The sequence below is a fragment of the Galeopterus variegatus genome, unplaced genomic scaffold (genome assembly GCF_000696425.1).
Source record: "Galeopterus variegatus unplaced genomic scaffold, G_variegatus-3.0.2 Scaffold1274, whole genome shotgun sequence".
Classification (NCBI taxonomy): domain Eukaryota; kingdom Metazoa; phylum Chordata; class Mammalia; order Dermoptera; family Cynocephalidae; genus Galeopterus; species Galeopterus variegatus.
In genome coordinates this window covers 122,161-141,741 of record NW_007727385.1, presented here as the reverse complement: position 1 = coordinate 141,741, position 19,581 = coordinate 122,161, and the positions used below count along the sequence as shown (strand labels likewise).

Sequence of the window (19,581 nt, the reverse complement as noted above, 5' to 3'; positions counted from 1 at the left end):
TGAGCTTGGCCCTCCTCGAAAATCCCCTTGGGGAGGTCAGGGGAGGGGGCTGGATTGCACAACCCCTTGGTCACGTGGCAGGGAGGGTGGGCCTAGGAACCATCTGGATTTGGGGATCCCCATAGTTGGGGGTGAGGATGGCGGTGTGACCCTGAGGGGCAAAGATGTGAGAAGCTGGATTTGGGGGGACCTGAAAAAGTAAAGGAAGAATCAGGGGGTCACTGTGGTCCATGAAGGGGGAATCAGGATATGGGGGGAGGGAGACCTGGACCCAGGAGCCAAATTTCAGCAGGAGCAAAGGGGAGTGGGAGGCTGGGAGCTGGTGGGGGAGGGGGGTGGGAGGGCGCCAACAGGATTCACGTCCCTGAGGGGGGTATGAGATGGAGGTGACTCTGGAGCACTGATGGTGTCTGAAGGCAGTGGGGGGCTGTGGGGACAGATATGGGGATTGCCAGGGGGTCTCATAAGTGAACATTGGGGGGGGGGAACCCATACCCAAAACCGATCATCAGGACCCTGAATGGAAACATCCGTGGGTGTGCGACACAGCGGGGGGGCCCCTCGGTTGTGCCGTAGAGTGGAAGCCTCCATGCCAGGGGCTGCCCCAGGGGCTGGAGGAAACAGGTCAGCACCTGGAGGGTGGGGCAGCCACCAGGGACCCCAGGACCGGTCCCCAGGGAGGGGTGGGCTGAAGCTGGACACCTGGTGCCGAGCAGGGACAGGGGAGAGCTTGTGGAGAAATGTTCACTCAGGTCCATAGGGCAGGGTCCGAGGGGAAACTGAGGCACGTCTGGCCTGTGTGGGGCCGCAGCAGAAGCAAAAGCCCAGGGATCTTACACCAAGGTGAGCAGGTCCAGTGGAGGCCGGAGGCCTCAGTGAGGTCCGGGGCCTGGCACCAGGGCTTATGATATTGAACCTTGTCCCTCCCAAACCCCCCAAGACCAAACAGCAGGTAGCAAAAGGCCTGAACTTTATTAATTCTCACCAATCTCCTCCCCACCCCCATCCTTGTCAGTGCCACCGAGGTCACCAGACTTCAGGGCCAGGGGGACCAAAGCGTCGCAGAAGCTGCTCCTGGTCCTCCAAGTCCTTCCGAACCTTCTTGCGCATGTAGAAGATGGGGCAGTCTCGGCTGTAGGCGGGCAGGTGGGGTCAGGGCAGAGTGGGCAAAGGGTGCCCCTGCCCGTGGACCAGAGGACTGGTGCCCAACCTGGGGATGGCGTGGGGGGCTGCAAGCACCTGTCCCTGGGGCAGGGGCCATTCCCAGGACTTTGACTCCCACCTGCTCCCCATCCCCTCCCTCCTGTTTGCTCAGCAGGCACAGGGGGAGCAGATAACAGCGGGTGTCCGCCGAAGTGCTGGGCCACAGGCTGTATATCACCTGTCACCTGGCCTGGGAACCTGCCCTGCCCACCTGTTCCCTGGGGAAAGCCCAGCCCCGCCCTGGGAGAGGGGGCCAGGATGGCAACAGGTGTGTGTCCAGAGGGCAGCCATCTCCCAGGCAGACACTGGGTGACTGGCCCTGGTTCTCTGAGCACCCACAACCTCCTGGGGGCTGAAGGGCACTGGCCCATGTTGCAGACGGGAACACAGGCTCCTGAGACCTCACTGCCAGAAGGGGATGTAGGGAGGGGTGCTTGGGTCGAGAGATCCTGGTCGGGAGTTTGGTCCACAATGCACAGGTCTTGGGAGCTGGGAGGGGGCTGAGCAGGCCAGGTGGGCATGGTGGGGCCCAGGAGATGCACACCTGGTGCAGATGACGTCCTCGTGCAGGCTGCCCTGACAGCGTTGGCACTGGGTCCAGAGGCGTGAAAAGCGCTCCTCCAGGGCATTCAGGTGGGACACCTGGGGATGGCAGGAGCTGAGAAGGGTGGCCCTGGCCCCCCAGAAACCACCCCCTTCTGGCTTCCCCTGATCCCTTACCTCCTTCTGATATAGCTCTGACTCCCGGGGCTGGCAGAACTCACACACAGCTCCTGGGTGTTGTGGGGGAGGCAGGTCAGAACAGGACCTGCTGGCCTGGGCCACCCTATCCTTGCCCCTTCCCTGCCCGCTGCCCATCCCAGCTTCTGAAAGTCCCCTGGAGGCTAGAGAACAAGGGAGTGAGTGTGTAGGGAAAACTCCCCTGGGGAACTCCCGGGGCGGGGGGCTGGGGACCCTCCCGTTGGGGAGCAGGCAGAGGGGAGCCCCCCCACCCAGTCCCAGGGCCTGCTGGGCAGCAGTGCCAGCCTGGGGGGTAGGTGTCTAGGAGGGCAATGATGGAGGTGGGCTGAGGGCTGGCACAGCCAGGGTGGTGCTCACCCTGGTGGTTGAGCACAGTGCGGCAGCCGATGCAGCAGTTGCGGCGTTTGGCGAAGGCCAGGAGGCCACCCACCTTGCCTGTGAGCACTGTCTTGCAGCGTGTGTGGTCCCCCCCTGTAGGAGGAAAGGGCAGGTGGTGAGTGTGGTGCCCTCCCCTGCCCCCAGGTACCCCCACCAACTTGGGCGCCCCTCATACGCAGCAGCACGGCTTCAGCGCGGCCCTCGCCCAGGATGGGCTCGAAGATGCGCAGGAGCGGCTTGGCAAGCTGCTGCTCCAGGTAGTACTGTGTGTCAATGGGCAGGCTGTGCTCCAGCACAAAGAGGGGGTCCTGCAGCAGGGGGGGTCAGCAAGGTCACATGGGGGAGGGGACAGGGATGACGTAGTCATGCATCATGTAAGGGCACCGGAGCCACTGAGGTCCTTTAGCTATAAATGGAGGAAGCAACGGTGTGGTGCAGCCACCAGGCATGGGTGCTGCCCTAGAGACTGTGGCATGGCGGGGGAGGGGGATATGGGTCTGAAATGGGGTCAGAGGTCATGGGGAGTCGCTGGGCCACAGGCTCTGTGTCCCATATTGGGAGGCCACAGGTAGGGGTCCCCAGAACAAAGGAAGGGTCAGAATTCATGTGAGGAAGTGAGGATAAGGAAAGGTCATGGAGGTCAGAGGTCACCCAACATCTGGGTAGCATGGGGGAGGACATGAATCCAAGGGAATTAGAAGCTGCAGAGCAGGGATCAGGGAGAGACAGAAATGAAAACAGACACACAGAAACAGAGATCCCAACATCTGGGTAGCATGGGGGAGGACATGAATCCAAGGGAATTAGAAGCTGCAGAGCAGAGATCAGGGAGAGACAGAAATGAAAACAGACACACAGAAACAGAGATGGAGACGGAGATGCTCTGTGTACAGGAGGAGAGTCTGGGGCCCCCTTTCTATAAGAGGGAGCAGGAGAGGGGTCAGGATAATAGGGGATAGGGAAGGATGGAAGAAAGGCTCTTGGAGCTGACTCCCAGGGGCGTCAGAACCCCATGGGGCCCGCGCAGGGACACACCCCTCCCCGCTGGCCCGCCCATCCTGGAAAGCAGAAGTGAAAGCAGAGGAGAGCCCGGCGGACGTGGGCAGCCCAGGTGGGCCTGACCTCGGACTTCATGTAGGCAGCCACGCCCTTGGCGGCGCCGATGATCACGTAGGGGACGCGGTCACCCAGGCTGGGTGCACTCCCAGGGTCCCGCTTCCTCATCCTGCGGGGAGACCGAGGTGGTGGGTGGGTGAGGTCAGGTGGGGTGGCAGGATGGGGGGTGCAGGAAGTGGTGGGCACAGCTGGCAGGAGGGGGCTATTTCTGGATGGCCCCCGCCTCCTGCCTGGCGGACCTCTCGGCCAGCTCCACATGGGCCTGCTTGCCGGCGTAGTCAGCGGCCGCACGGGTCAGCTCCTTGGTGATGACCAGCTGGGAGATGTCAATGCGGTTGCACAGCAGGTCTGAGATGACCTCCTGTGCGTGGGCCACGGCACCCTTGGGGTCTCTGTAGGGAGGGTGGGCCAAACAGGCAGGCATCACCAGTAGCCACTGAAAGCCAGGCTGGCACCTGAGGGCTGGGGGACTAGGAGGGGATTTGTGGGTTGAGGCCCAGGGAAAGGAGGGGCCCTGCCTGGCCACAGGCTGCAAAGTGGCAGAGGAGGGGCCTGAACCCACAGCTGTCCAACCCAACTCTTTCCACTGCTTCACCACTGAGGAGCTGGGCTTGACACCTGTGTCCCCAGGGGAGGTGGGGCTGGGGGCCGGGACTCCTGGGCTTGAAGAAGGAGGGGCTGGGGCTGGGCTCCTAGGTCTGAGGGAGGAGGGGGCTGGGGGCCTGGACTCCAGGTCTGGATGGAGGGTCCACACACCGGTCAATGAGCAGGCGGCGCAGTGAGGCGGTGACTAGGTTGGCCACGAGGGGGCAGTTGTCCCTGCGCACAGCCTCCAGGCCCTTGCAGTCCATGCGGTCGTGGGTGTCTGACCGGGAGGAGAAGAGCAGGCCTGCATAGCGCTTCTTGCTGATGAGCAGGTAGGGGAAGTAGACCTGGGAGAAACCCATGGGTGAGACCTTTGAGACTGGGGGCCAGTCCCCAGTCCTGGGACTCCCCACCAAGACACTGAGGACACACAGGGATGGTCGCTGAGAAACAAGATCAGACACTTGGGGAGCTACACCCTAAAGTAGCAGAATGAACTCTAGAACCCCAAATGGCTCTTGAGCACCCTCAGCATGCCAGGGACCCCAATCTAAAACAGAGTGGAATAAACCAAGAGATGCCCCCCTAAAATATGAGATCTAGACAGGGGGATACAATGAGGCAGCCCCTGAGAGAGAAAAGATTAAGATCCAGGGGTGAGCCCTGAGGAAGAGACTTCCTCAAATCAGAAGACTCCAAGTTGGTACACCCAGAGGTGCATGTTAGAACTATGGAGAATGAATATAGTGTGAGGTTTTCTGGAGCCAAGCCCAATGCACCCTAGGAGCTGGGGGACATTGGACGATGGTGCACATATCCAAGATCCCCATCAGGGTCCCCACCACTGAGGGATGCTCCCACACCTGATAGGTACTGGGAAACCCCCAAACCAGAGACACTGTGGCAGGGTTTACAAAATCCCACAGGATGATGTCCTGTGTTACAAAGCCCAAGTCTTTGTAGGTTTCCAAAACCAAGGCCCCAAATTCATGCCACAAAATAACTTGACACTGGGACTTATGAACCTGAAGAATGGGATGTCCAGAGTACCCCAATCAGGGCACCCCAAAACGGAGAGACCCTGAACATCAGGATCTCCCAAATCCGGACATGAGGTAACCCCCAAACTACTGCATTCTCAAGCTTTGCAGGCACCCGAGAAACAGAGACCCCCTCAACTGGCAAGACCCACACTTGTTTCCACTCTGAGCCCTGAGTATAAAGGGGGGGACCCCATATACCTTCTCAAACTCGAGCCGGATAGGCGGTGGGAAGTGACCTGATACCCAGTCTGCAGCCTCCTGCCCCAGAGCCATTGCCTCAGCCACAGAGGAGACACCGAATTGGCACATGACAGAGTCAGTGTCACCATACACCACCTGGGGAAGGAGTGTGTGAGGGAAGTCCCCTTCTGCCAATGGGGGTGGGTAGGGAGCAGGGGGGTGGGAGGGATTTGCTACCATGGGAGAACAGGCAGAATGTGACCAGGTGACTGGGAGGTGCGGGGACATATGGGCCCAGCTTCCCTGCAATCACCCCCACCTGCTCTGGGCCCACCTTAGGGCTAACAGTGGGATAGCCCCTGACCTTGGCATTGGCACCATAGCCGTTCTCCACTGTGTACTTGGACTCGACCAGTTGCTTGGTTTTCTCAATCATCTGACGCCCAAACCCAGTGACACTCTGTGGGGTGGAGAATAGAGCAGAATAAAGGCCCAGGGGCCACCTGCAGTGGACGTGAGCTAGGAGGTTCCCGCCTCCACCACTTCCAGGTGGTGTGGGCTTGGGCCAGCCACTCCACCCTCCTGGGCCTCAGCTTCCAAATATGCAGAACGTTGCTACTAGGCTGCCCCTCAATGGCTTGATGAAAAGAAGTGGGTTCCCTGGACTAGAGCTCCAGGCATGAAGGAAGAACTGACTACATCAGAAGAGGCCATTGAAGGGCCGGCCCGTGGCTCACTCGGGAGAGTGCGGTGTTGATAACACCAAGGCCACGGGTTCGGATCCCATATAGGGACGGCCGGTTAGCTCACTTGGGAGAGCGTGGTGCTGACAACACCAAGTCAAGGGTTAAGATCCCCTTACCGGTCATCTTTTTTTAAGAAAAAAGGAAGAGGCCATTGGTTCAGTGTTTCTCTGACACTGTGATGACCTGGGCAGCTCTCACTGACATTCCTTGCCCCCTTGCTGAAAGCCAGCAGTGCCACCTCCATCCCTGCGCAAATAGAAATGACCCTAGTGACACATGACAAATGCCCCCAGGGTAGGGAGTAGTACCACCCCCATTGAGAAACCATTTCTTTCCAACTGTCTCTTTTCACAGATAAAGAAACTGAGGCTAGGGGGCAGGGACACCAAGGGAGTTGGGTGTGATTCTGTGGATCCAGTCTGGATTTTTGGGGTTTTTTTTTTGGCAAAGGGCAGCTGGCCAATAGGGGGATCCGAACCCTTGACCTTGGTGTTACTGATACCATGCTACAATCAGTTAAGCAAACCAGCCAGGGCCCAATCTTTGTCTTTTAACTAAAGCATTCAGTTAATTTACATTTAGTGTCATGATAGACTATTTGAGCTTAAATCTGCCACTTTACTATATGCATCCTACTTGTTCCACCTGTTCTATGTTCTTTTTGTTTTCCTTTCTTATCTTTTCTGGAATGATTCAGAACTTGTTTATTATTCTATCCCCCTGCCCCCATAAGCCTGAGAGACAGAAATAAGAGGCCAAGAGACAGAGACAGAACAAAGACAGAGGGAAGGGGCTAAGAGAGAAAAGATGGAGAGAAAGGGTTAGCAAGCAGCAGCCCCAGAAGGCAAAGCTGCACTCTCCTAGCCTGGCTCTGCTTAGGGGCTGGAGCCTAATATCCACCCCTTTCTACCAAGGAGGGTAGAGAGGCACCTGGGGACTATGAAAGGCCAAAGAGGGGAGCAGAGGTGGCATGCAGTAAAGAATTCACCCTGTCCAAAGAAAGGTCTGGCTCTTGCCTTGCTCCTGGGACGGGGACTAAGGGGTGTTGGAGACCTCTAAGAATGTCCTGTCTGATAAGAGTGCCTCTGTTTACCTGAGACCTTAAGCCACACCAGGTAGTTTATGCTAACATGGCTTTTGGTGGCAGCCTTGGGCCATGAGGAATCGGCTTGACCTCTGGGGCTAGAATTGAGTAACTAAGGTCAGTCACATGGGTGTTCCATACCTACAAAACCAACCTCCAATAAAAAGTCTGACCCCAAAGCTCAGATGAGCTTCTCTGGTTGGCGATATTCTGTGCTGTCACACATCAATGCCGGGAGAAATGAGTGTTGCCTGTGCAACTCCACTGGGAGAGGATAACCGGAATCTCCATGTTTGGACTCTCAGAAGCCCTGCCTGCCTGGTGCACCTCTTTCCTTTGCTGATTTTAATCTATCTCCTTTTGCTGTACTAAACCCTAGCTGTGAGTATAACAGCTTTTCTGAGTTCTCTGAGTACTTCTAGTGAATCACTGAATCTGAGAGTGGTCTTGGGGACCGCAGAACTGCAGATGGGTAGGTGCATGCACAGGCCACTCCTACCAGAAGGCCCACCCACTGGCAATTCCTCCACACCTTCCATCCAGAGTCATGTGAAGACTGACACAGTCCAGGTAGGGAGGGAGCTCCCCATGCCTGGAGGTAACCAAGCAGAGGTGCACCATCACTAGTCTGGAATGTGCTGAGACCCAAACCCCAGCAAAGGGACTGGACTGGAAGACCCTTCTAAAGCATTAGGCTGGGAGCTGAGGACTGTTCCCAGTTTGGCAGAATCTTAGACCTTTTGTTTTTCTGTCCAAGCAGCAGAGCGGCTGTAGGTAAGCAGGCCCAGGATGCTGCTGCAGATGGTGAGGGAGACAGTGGGCTTTTCTGCCCCCATTCCCTCCCCAGGCCCGGCATTGACCAACAAACATCTTCAGTGGGGCACTCACACCCATGGCAGCAGGGAGGACCCCAGCATGTGCTCCAACAGTGACTGAGGTCAAGTGACTCAACCAAGGACACACAGCAAATCAAGCGTCAGAGCCTGGCTATGCTGCTGGGTGTCTCTGAGACCTCTGAGACAAGGCTGTTCCCCCCATCAGTGGGAATCTGTCCTCCTTCCTCCTCCCACTTGCAGGACCAGAGGAGGTGGGCTGGGGCATAGACTGCTATGGCAAGGGGTCTGTCCGGTGACCATGCAACCCCTCACATCTCTAGGCCTCTGTTTAAGTGTCACCTGCTCAGAGTGGTCTGTCCTGCCCAGTCTTAATGCTCTCTGCCCCACCCCCACTTTGTCTGTCTGCAGAGCCCTTGGTGCCCCTTGCATCTTAAACACACTTACTGTTGTCACTGTTCGTGTCCCCACTAGGCTGTGAGCCACATAAGGACAGGAACTGTCATCCGCTTTGTCACCCTCTGTATCCCTAGGGCATAGGGCAAGGCCTGGCCCATAGCATGTATTAAGTGTCTTTTGAATGAATGAATGAATGAACCAATTGCTCAAGCCATGTTGGCATCCCCTCTCCGAAAGGCCAGTGAATCAGGACAACTAGGCCTGGACTCCTGGACGCAGCTCCACCACACAGACCCTAGTTCTCCTACAGAGGGGGCCCATTTGCCTCCCGCCTGCCCTCCAGGGCCCTGAGCGCTCACCTGTGAGATCTCCAGGCATGGCAACTTGCCCACTTGGGCGCCGGTGAAGCCATATACGGAGTTGGCGCTCACCTTCAGCGCCAGCTGCCGCCCATCCAGGACCTGCCGTCGCAGAGGGTCTGTCTCCTTGGCCAGTTCGGCCTTGGCCCTGGGAGGGGGTGGGGGTAAAGGCCTCTCACATGGTGCCCCAGGTCTCGGGGGAAACTAGAGGGCCAGGGAGGAGCCCAGGCCTGGACACTGGTCAGGGCGCCTTTCTGGAAAGGGGTGCTAGTGCACAGCTGGGCTTGCCGTGCACTGCACAGAAGCACCCGGCCAAGCAGGTGAATGAGAGCTACCTGGTGGGGGCGCCTTGTTCTAAATCACACACACCTGCAGGTGAGTGGGCTGGGAAGCACTGGGGTGACCCAGCAAGGGACAGGGATTGCCGAGAAGCCTTAGCAGGTCTGAGCTCTGAGCAAGGGTAGGAGGGGGGCTCAAGAGTCCACCTCTTCCGGGCGCTGAGCAGGTTCTCCAGGATCTGGGGTAGCAGCCCCTTCCGCACTGATGTCTTCACAAACTCATCCCCTGTGGGCGTTTTGATGAACTGATCCGAGGTCAGGCTGGGTTGGGAGATGATGGTGGTGACTACCAGGCTGCTCTCTCCTTCACTTCTAGCCCCACCTCTGCCCTAAAGACTGCATTGAAGACTGGTCCTGGCCTTGGCCCTGAGCATGTTCAGGCCCCCTCAAGCTCGCCTTACCTCTTGGGTCTCCCCTTTCCTCCCTACTATTCCTGGACCTATGCCCATCTTCCCTGCCCGACTGGAAACCCCTGAAGGTCAGGCCCAGGCTGGCCTCAGGGGACAGGTGCTGAATGAAGGCTTCTTACCCCAGTTTCTGGGCAGCCCCAGGCCGCAGAAGCGTGGTGTAGCACAGGTTATGGGCCATCATGATGGATGGGTACAGTGAGGAGAAGTCCAGGGTGGCAATGGGGACGTCATAGTACCTACGGAGGAGGAGCCACAGGGAAGAGTCAGGGCCAGAGCCCTAGTGCTACCTCCAGCCCAGCCTCAGGGCCTCACCCTTTAAGGGGCTCGATGACAATGGCTCCTGTGTAGTCTTCGCCACCCTCCGACTTCACCACGGGCATCAACAGCCCCTCGTGCATGGCCTGGGAGGGGAGAAGGCAGAAATGGAGGGGTGGGCACTGAAGACTGGAAAAGGGGGTAGAGAGAGACAGTGAGGAGAAAGCGAGTCCAGGATATCATGGCCTGGAGAGGGGCGGGATGTGCCTGGTGGGTCCCCTCAGTGGTAAGCGGTGTGGACGGCCACCCTGGGCTTGGCCCACTGACCTGCCGCAGCAGCTGGGACACGACCTTGACCTGCTGGCCACGGCTGAGCAGGTAGCTGAGGGGCACACCGGTGACACGTGCCATCTCCATGGCATTCACCAACACCATGAGTCGCTCAAGCAGCCGCAGTGGCAGGAATGCATCCTTGAGGCAGTACACAGCCAGGCGGCGGCGACTCTGGTCGTTTCCGTTCTGGGGACAGGCACCAATGGGGTCAGGGATCAGGAGTGGGAGGTGGGCCCATGGGAGGAAGTGGGGGTTGGGGCTCCAGGGTCAGGGTAAGGCAGCCTGGGGAGGGGGAGGGAGGTGAGATGGGGCAGAGGTGGCTTCTGAATGGCCAAGGAGCAGGCAAGAGTCTAGTAGGGATTGAGGTGGGGAGAAGGTCAGGGATTCGACAAGGTCAGGAAGAAGATGGGGCAATCTGAAGGGCTAGTGTGGACTCAGGGTCAGGGAAGGAGAGCACGACAAAGGTCACAGTGACAAAGGTCACTGGAATAGGGAGAAATCTGGAGTCAGAAAAAGGCGGCTAGCAGGTTGAGGTCACAAATCACAGAAGTAGATGAGAGTGAGATCAGAGCTTGAGGTAAAAGGTGGAGGTGTTAGATTGGGGAAGGTAGAGGCGGAGGTCGGGAGGGTGGGTGAGAGGTCAAGGTAGGGGACGGGTGTGAGACTGAGGTCAGAGATTGGGGCAGGAGGTGGAGGTATGAGGTCGGGGAAGGCAGGAGGCAGAGGTCAGAGGCTGCAGGTGGTGGGGGTCAAGGCCAGGTGGGGTTAGATCCAGGCAGGGTCAGGGGTGGGTGGCACCTGCAGGTCTGTGATGATGCTGTGCTGTACATCCTCCTTCTGCTCACCCAGGAAGTGGAAGCTCACGGCATTGAGAGTGTAGGAGCGCAGCTTGTACTCTCGCAGCAGCACCTGGGACGGGAGAGGGAAGGCTGGGCACAAGCAGGGGCAGCAGCATCCCAAGGCCAGGGACACGCCTGGCCCGGACCTACCTGCAGCATATCCATCTGCACACGGCCCACCATGCTGACCACCTTGCTGTCCCGCCGGCCCATCTGCTTCGACTGGAACGATGAGTCCCGGATGCTGGAGCGGAGGCCCACCACGCGGCCCAGGAAAGGGAATGTCTGTACCTGGTGGTGGGGGGTTGGGACAGCTACTTGGGCTGGGTGAGGCTACGGTATGGGGCAGGTTGGCCCATACTAAGGGTCCCAAGTCATGTCGGACACAGAAACTAACCACAACAGCCCCTACATGCGACACTGGGGGCTGGGAGCAGGGGCACCTCCGGGTGCAGAAAGACCCTCTGGGGCTGGAGTGGGAGGGCAGAAGCTAGTGAGGGAGTCTGGAGGGGGAGAAGCTGCAGCTGGAGCTGGGACAGGGAGAATCGGGGGCCTGATGAGCTGTGGGGGGCAAGGATGGTACCCAGAGGCTGCAGCCTGTACCTAGATGGGAAACAGGGAGGGGCAGATTTGGGTAACAATGCTGAGCTCAGTGGGGATGCAGTGAGTGGATGGAGCCCGGGGTGGCCAGATGGGAGCAGAGGAGGAGGCAGACCGAGGAGCTAGGCTAGAGACAGTGGACTGAGGGCACTGGGGGGCAGGAAGGTGGAGAAGAGGTCCTTTCAGGCTGTTGGGGGCAGACTAGAGGAAAGGCTGAGGCTGGGTTGAGGGACTAGGAGGGAGAGGAGAGGCCTGAGCTGGGGCAGGAGCCGAGGGTGAGGGGCACTGAGGGGAGAGCAGGGTAGCGGTGACCTGGGTACAAATGCCAGGCTGGGAGGGGTGGACTTCTCCCTGGAGCTGTTGGGGCCATAAGAGTTTGTTTTATGTTTTCATTACCAAACTGGCCAAACATACAGAAAAGTAGGTAAGTAACATAACATACCCCATTAGGAGCTGAACTGGGTCCCCCATCAAAGACACGGAAGTCCTAACCCTTAGCACTTCAGAATGTGACCTCATTTGGAAATAAAGAGTCTTTGCAGACGATCAAGTTGAGGTCATTAGAGTTGGCCCTAATCCAATGTGACTGTGTCCTTATAAAAAGGGGAACTTTGGACACAAAGACACACAGGGAGGAAAGATAATGTAAAAAGACACAAGGAGAAGGCAGCCATCTGCAAGCCAAAGAGGCCTGGAACAACAGATCCTTCCCTTACAGCTCTCAGAAGGAACCAGCCCTGCTGACACCTTGATCTTGGACATTTCAGCCTCCAGAACCATGAGACAATTTCTGTTGTTTTAAGCCACCTGGTCAGTGGTACTTTGTTACAGCAGCTTGAGCGGACTGATACACTCTTATACACTCACACCCACATTCAACAAGTATTACTACATATTTCAACAACACCTGCCACCTTCCTTACTCTTTGCTGACTTATGCTAAAGAAAGGCCTAGATTCAATGGCTAGTTCAATGGCTTGGTGAACTCCTGCATGCTTCAGTCTGCCCCACCAAATATACAGGCCTACTCTGAACTTAACCATAATGCCCACTTCACCTGTGACAAAAGCCACAGTAAATTTTTGAACTTTAAGCAGGGCAGGGCCAGGCCCAGGACACTTATGGAGCTGCTGGAGGTGACAGACTGCAGGTACACAGAGCAAGATGGACAGCCTCAAGCAGGACAAAGCCACATGGAGACAGAGCAGAGAGGAGGCAGAGGGCCCTGAGGTCCCCTCACCCCCCACCAGTTGGGGCATGAGAGGAAGCCTCCCCACCTGCCTTGCCCTCACCTTCAGGAATTGGGCCCGAGAGATGAGGTATGGGAGGTCAAAGTTCTGGATGTTGTAGCCGGTGATCACATCAGGGTCCATGGTGCGGACAAAGGTGGACCAGGCCTGCGGGTAGGAGGACACAGACTCACCTGGTCTTTTCCCTATTTCAGATCCCCTTACTCCCAAGACTGTCCCAGAGGCCCCCTGGTGCTTCTGAATATACCGCAGAACCAGAGGGGAAACACTTAGCTCTCAATGCACAGGGATCCAACCAAACCCTTGGATGTGGTCATCTCAGCATCCAGGGTCCAGAAGGGGATGACTGAGATGTAGAGACAGGGAGAGGGGGGTGTTAACAGAACAAGAGCCACCTGGAGCAGTTCCTCTTCCTGCTCGTAGCTCTGCACCTTGGCGCCCAAGATGGGGGCGCAGGGCCGCAGGGTGAGTGCCAAGCGCAGGAAGGGCTCCGGCTCACCCCAGCGCAGGCCCAGCGAGCAGATCTGGATCACGGGGTCCCGCTCAGGCTCAGGGAAGATGCCTGCAGAGGGCGGGAGGATAAGGATGCAGGAGACCTGACTCCTGCTTCTCCATCACAAACACTAGGGTGGTTGCATCTCTGGATCTGCCCCAGCCCTTTCACATCTCTCTGACCCCACTGCCTGCAGACTGCACGATCCACACGGTTACCATTCTGTCCTTATCTCCAGGCCCACTCTCCCAGGATTAATCTCTTCTAGCCACACAGGCTGAAACTATCCTGCCCCGGGGCTTTTGCACTTGCTGTTCCCTCTAGCAGGAATGCTCTCCCCACACCTCACTTGGCCTGAGCCTGGCATGTTACAGACGATCAGAGGAAGGGGAGGAGCCCAGATCCTGAGACAGACCTTTGCGGCCAGCACACTCGATGTCGAAGCTGAGCACGCGCAGGGGCGCAATGCGCTGCCACTGCCCTTCTGGTGGGTGACTGACCACGTCTGACCACAGCACGTCTGCTTCCAGCTGACACAGGGTAGCCTATGGGGCAGGGTGAATCAGCCGCAGCAGTGTCCCAGCTCCCTGACCCTGCCCTTGGAGAGCCCCGCACCTTCTCCTTTGGCCTCAGGAGGTATTTCCCAGCTGGGAGTTCCAGCCAGTTGCACCCGACGATATCTGTGTCCACCATGAACCTGGAGGGGACTGAGGGTCAGTGGGCAAAGGTTGTTGGGGGTGGGGTGGGGGCAGAGGTCGGAGAAGCGAGGTAGGAGCTGTACCGGATCTCGAAGTCCACGTTAGCCTCATAGAGTGCGAAGCTGGGGGTGCCCAGGCCCGCCACACGGATGCCCTGCTCCAAGAGGCGGCGGGCAGGTGCCACAAGGCGAGGCAGCGCCAGGGTGATGCGCAGAAATGGTGAGGGGCCGTGCCCGTGGTACCCGAACATGCCTGTGGACAGAAGAGTCTGGGACCGGCCCTGCAGGGGCCCCACCCACTGGTCCCCAGGAGCGGCACTCACTCTCGCGGGAGCACAGCTCCACGGCCAGCACGGCTGGCCCTGTGAGCTCTTTTCCTCCACGCTGGTCCCGGCTGATGGCTGTGTTCAGTTCCCGCTGCAGTTCCACCAGGTGCTCGGGCCCAAAACCTGGTGTAGGAGGGCGGTCAGAGGTGCAGGAGGCCTCTAGGTGGCCAGGAGCAGGGTGTCCTGGGTCAGTGGCCACTCACCAGGGGGCGCTGGGGTGTAGAAGTACGGAGAGAAGCCGTGGATGTGGCAGCAGATAGAGACGCCCTCATCAGTGACCCCGAAGGCGCGGAGCACAGGCACGGAGCCGCAGGATGGGGGCCCCCAAGGCAGAGGCTGTGCTGGGCCTGGGGGGACTGTAGGATTCAAGGTCATAGGATAAGGTATGGACCTCCTTAGACCCCCACAGCAGGACCCAAGCTGTCCTGTGGTCCAAACACAGCCCCCAGTCCTGCAGCTTAGGGCCTCCTCCCCCGCTTCACTATACTGTTTGCTCTTCCTATTTGTCTCTTCCCTAGTTCCATTTCCACCATTATCCTCCTACAATCCATTTCCCACCAGGTAGCTACCGGGAGGCCCCCTCCTTATTGTTACAATATAAAAAAATTTCTTGTAAAAGTAAAATTGGCTTTTGGTATTTATGTTTGGTGTTATGAATTTTAATGCATGTATAGATTTATGCAATCACTACCAAAATTGGGACACAAAACAGTCCCATCACTCCTAACAGTTCCCTCCAGCTGCCCCTTTGTAATCAACCTCCTCCCCACACACATACACACAACTCCTGGCACCCACTGATCTGTTCTCCCTCACTACAGTTTTATCTTTTCTGTACTGCCCATATAAACGAAATCATCCAGTATGTTAGCTTTGGAATGTGGCTTTTTGTGAGATAGGAGGTGCTCAGTCCCCCTGGAATCGGGTTTCAGGCCACTCCCCTTGGTCTCAAACCACTACCCTAGGACTCAAGCCTGGCCTGAGTTCTAAACTACTGTGGCCTGTAGCACCTATTTTCAGTAACAACATGTAGAGATGGAGACCACAGGAGGCACATTTATGTAATCTCGATGGCCAAGCATGCTCAGTAAAAAAGAGTTTACCCCTTAAATGACTTCCCACTGGAGGGGCTATTAAGCACCTAGGATATTCTTTTTTTTTTTTTTCTAAAAAAGAGTTTACCCCTTAAATGACTTCCCACTGGAGGGGCTATTAAGCACCTAGGATATATATATATATATTTTTTTTTAGCAGCTGGCCAGTATAGGAATCCAAACCCTTGACCTTGGTGTTATTAGCACCACACTCTAACCAACTGAGCTAACTGGCCAGCCCCAGCACCTAGAATATTCCAAGTGTATTTGGTACATGTGGCAGAATTTGACCAATAAGCATGCTCTAAGAGACTAACTGAACATGTGCAAGGCTAGGTTACGTAACTGGGAGCCACCCCCTTCGTTGAATATTCATTAGATATCATGAATATGTATAGATAGAAAAACTATAGATACCAAATCCAGGAAGAAGGTGGAGCAGTTGCTCCCTCTCCCGGAGCCGGTCAGCACTGTAAGGTGTGTATTTCTTACTTTTTGTATTAAACTTGCTACAGCTGCTGCTCAGTCTCTGGAGCCAGGCTGAACTTTCCCTGTGAAGTCTGTATTTCTCATTCTCTATATTAAACCCGTTTTCACTTTCTCCTCTGACTCTGTCTTGAATTCTTTCCCGTGGCAGAGTCAAGCATCTGGCAGAGAACAGGGTAGCTTGAGGCCTGCTACTGGGCCTCCCCACATCCTCCACTCCAGTATCACTAGCACTCACTCTGACACCTTTGAGACTCATCCGTGTGGTTGCAGAGTCAATAGTTTGTTCCTTTTTACTGCGGAGCAGTGTTGCATGGTATGGATGTACCACAGTTCATCTATTCACCTTCTGCAGGACATGCGAGTCATTCCCAGTTTTTGATGGTTATGAACAGAACTGCTATTAACATCCATTCCATGTACAGGCTTTTGTTTGAACCTAAGCTTTTGTTTTCCTAGGGTAAATATCTAGGGGTGGAGTTGCTGGGTCCTATGGTAAGAAAAGGTTTAACTCTGTTAAGAAACGGCCAAACTGTTCCCCAGCATGGCTGCACCATTCCACATTTCCACCAGCAATGCATGAGAGTTGCTCCATGTCCTTGTCAGCACTTGCTGTTGTCAGTCTATTTTACTTTAGCCATTCTAATAGGAGTGTATTGTCTCTCCCCGTGGCTTTTATTTGCATTTCCCTAATGGCTAATGACAGTGAGTAGCATTTCAGGGGCTTCACTGCCATCCTCTTGGGTGAACTTTCTGTTCAAGTTCTTTGCCCATTTTTGACTTGGACGGTTTATTTTCTCACCATTGAGATCTGAGTGGTCTTTATGTATTTGTAATACCAGCATTTGATCAGATATGTAGTTTGCAAACTCTTTCTCCTAGTGTGTAGCTTGTCTTTTCATTCTCTACAGGATAGACTTCTAATACACAAGTAGGAATGGGTCTCTCCATTACCAAATATGTCCCAGCTCACTTAGAATGGAAACCTTGAGGTCCTTGCTTGGGCTGACAAGATCTCAGTGACCTCCTGGCTTTCATCTTTGTCCTTTGTGCCCCTGTTCCTGCCACACTGGTTTCCTCCTTGCTGTGCCTTAAACATACCTGACCTGCTCCCTTGTCAGGACCATCTGCCTAGAATCCCTCTTTTCCAGACATCCCCTCAGCTCCTTAGCCCCTCCTCAGAGGCTTTCCCCAACCTCCGTGATACACACTCTGGCACCCTCCATCCAAGTTTACCTTCCTCTGTAACCCTCACCATCACTGGATGTTATGTTTCCTTTTTTATTGTCTCTCCTTCTAGAACACAAGACTTTGAGGGCAGAGACCTTGTCTGCCTGGAATCGGGCCTAGCTCAATGTAGATGCTCAGTAGCTTCTAACTGGATGAATGAATAAATAAATGGAAAAATATGCCTCTCCCCTCTGCATGGAGACAACTCTTCTTACCCTCAGGCCTCAGCTGGAAGATGCTCCCCTCCTCCAGGAAGCCTTCTTGGACCCTGGCTCCCACCTGCCCACTCTGACTCCTTGCCTCCTGCTCTGGCACCCCAGCCCTGTCCTTCCCTCTCATGGCCCTGGTCACCAGGGTGGGGACTTCCTGGGTCAATCTCCTCACACAGACACTGACTGCTTGAGGGGCAAAGCCAGGGGAGTTGACCTGGCCCGGTGTCCACCCCAGGAGCCCAGATCCCCCTCACTCTGCCTCTTTACCTGCCAAACTCACCCACATAATGGTCGATCTCCAACTGCTGGAAGATGAGGGGCTCCGTCTGGGGGTCAAGGGTGGGCGGGGTGGGCCGAAGCCAGCGAGAATCTATGGCTGACAGGGATAACTGCCCTGTGGATGGGGAGAAGTGGGGCTACGTGGAGTCATGGTCTTCCCTCAGAAATAAGTAACTGCCCTCCCAGGCCAGCCCATTATTCCTCAGATGGCATCTGACCTACAAATGAAAAGTCAGGTGGAAGTGGTGGTCTGGGTCAGGCAGGAAACTCAGGAGAGATTGGGAGCCAAAGGTCAGGGTCAGGAGAGAAGTTAAAGGCAAAAAAGTTTGCATACTGGCATGGGGTCAAAGGTCAGCCCTTTATAGGACTCCAAGTCTGCCAGAAGTTGTGGGTCAAAGTGGGGTCTCAGGTCAGCCTTGCAGCTGACTCTTCATCCAGAGGCAAGACTTGGAGTGGTAGGGAGGTTGTAGGGGGCTCCTGCTCTAATGAAGTCTTACCATCTGCAGCCCCCTCCAAGGCTGGCTGCAACTCCTCCTCCTCCTGTTCTTGTAGCCTGTGCTCCGCCTCCATCTCCTCCATCAGCGCCAGCTCCTCCTCAAACTGGGATGGCTGAGGTGCCTCATCTTCATCCCAGAGGCCCCCAAGGGCCCGCTTCGGGGGCACGCCGGGGCCTGGGCCTGGCCGCCGTTTACCATCCATCCTGCTGGGCAAGTTGGGGCTTGGTAGAGGTTCTGACCAGAGATACCCCTTCCCTTGTCTTTTCCATGGCCTCCCATGCACCCACCATGACCTCAAGCCTTTTAATACTCTGGAGTGGTTAAAGAATAACACAACTCTCCACCCTGTAGGCTGATGAGGTGCCTGGCACATTCCAGATAATTAATTGTTAGCTAATACAGTTATGCCCCTTTTTACTCCCCACCTCAGTTTAATTCTTACCTTAGATGCTCAAGCCCTCCACAAACTTTTCCCTTTTTTGTCCCTTACAGACCCTTCATCACCTGCCCCACATGCTCTCAACCCTTTCTCCCCATCAGACTTGGTCCTTGGCACATCCCTTTACTCCCCACAAACCTCTGGCCCTGATGCCCTGGCCTACCCAGCTGTCCATCTGCCCAGGCCTTCATTCAGTGAACAGCTGGGAAGCACTGACTTCACTCTAGGCACTGCATTAGGTGCCAGGGCAGGACCTGAAATATGAATCTGATCAGGTCCCTTCCAAGCTTATAACACTGCAGAGGCCACTGCATTAAAAAAAAAAAAAAACCCTTTTTTTTGGAAAGAATTTCAAATTCATAGACCTCTTGTATACCCTTCCCCCTAATTGCCAATATGTTGTTACATTTGCTTCCTCACTCCCTCTCTGCCCTCTGACATATACAGGGTGCACACATCATGATATCATTAGTTTTCCTGAAGCATCTGAGAATTCACTGCAGATACCGTGCCCTTTTATTGCTACATACTTTAGCATGTAGCTCTTAAGAAGAAAGACATTCCCTTAAATAAGCACCGTACAATGATCAAATCCAGGACATTTAACACTGACTCAAGAATAATATAAAATAAATGAGTAATGAGATTGAAGCAGTAATAAAAAATCTCCCAACAAAGAAAACCCCAGGACCAGAGGGCTTCAATACCAAATTCTACTAAACATTTAAAAAAGAACTAATTCTAATTTTTTCCAAATTCTTTCAAAAAATTAAAGAGGAGGGAATACCTCCAACTTCATTCTATTACCTTCATACCCAACTGGAAAAAGACACAACAAAAAAAGAAAACTACAGACCAATATCCCTTATGAATACAGATGTGAAAATCCTCAACAAAATACTAACAAACCAAATCCAATAACACATTAAAAAGATCATTCACCATGAGCAAGTGGGATTTATTCCGGGCATACAAGGATGGTTCAACATATGCAAATCAATAAAAGTGATACATCACATCAACAGAATGAAGGAAAAAAACCCATATGATCATTTCAATAGATGCAGAAAAGCATTTGATAAAATCTACCACCCCTTCATGATAAAAACACTCAACAAATTAGGTAGAGAAAGAAT

General features: G+C 55.1%; 1 protein-coding gene across 1 annotated transcript; it reads right to left on the bottom strand.

The window, feature by feature from the left end:
- Positions 1-953: 953 nt before the first annotated feature.
- POLD1 (polymerase (DNA directed), delta 1, catalytic subunit) lies at positions 954-18,208 on the bottom strand. Its single transcript, XM_008576010.1, has 26 exons — positions 18,007-18,208; positions 17,511-17,624; positions 14,412-14,564; positions 14,206-14,331; positions 13,967-14,135; positions 13,801-13,882; positions 13,601-13,730; positions 13,088-13,254; positions 12,735-12,839; positions 10,993-11,133; positions 10,802-10,912; positions 9,998-10,189; positions 9,728-9,816; positions 9,535-9,651; positions 9,153-9,266; positions 8,668-8,815; positions 5,611-5,706; positions 5,265-5,402; positions 4,195-4,370; positions 3,678-3,830; positions 3,445-3,547; positions 2,498-2,630; positions 2,302-2,415; positions 1,924-1,976; positions 1,748-1,845; positions 954-1,132 (listed from the first exon to the last, which is right to left on the bottom strand). Exons 1-26 carry the CDS (start codon positions 18,206-18,208, stop codon positions 1,027-1,029), a joined length of 3,330 nt encoding a protein of 1,109 aa, XP_008574232.1. The 3' UTR covers positions 954-1,026.
- Positions 18,209-19,581: the final 1,373 nt, after the last annotated feature.

Excerpts from the sequence above, each read along its gene's own strand:
- POLD1 (XM_008576010.1), bottom strand. The coding sequence starts at position 18,208 with ATGGATGGTAAACGGCGGCCAGGCCCAGGCCCCGGCGTGCCCCCGAAG. Across the intron at positions 11,134-12,734 it reads CTCGGGCCCAATTCCTGAAG|GTACAGACATTCCCTTTCCT; the intron begins GTGAGGGCAAGG and ends CCCCACCACCAG. Across the intron at positions 4,371-5,264 it reads TCCGGCTCGAGTTTGAGAAG|GTCTACTTCCCCTACCTGCT; the intron begins GTATATGGGGTC and ends GGTTTCTCCCAG.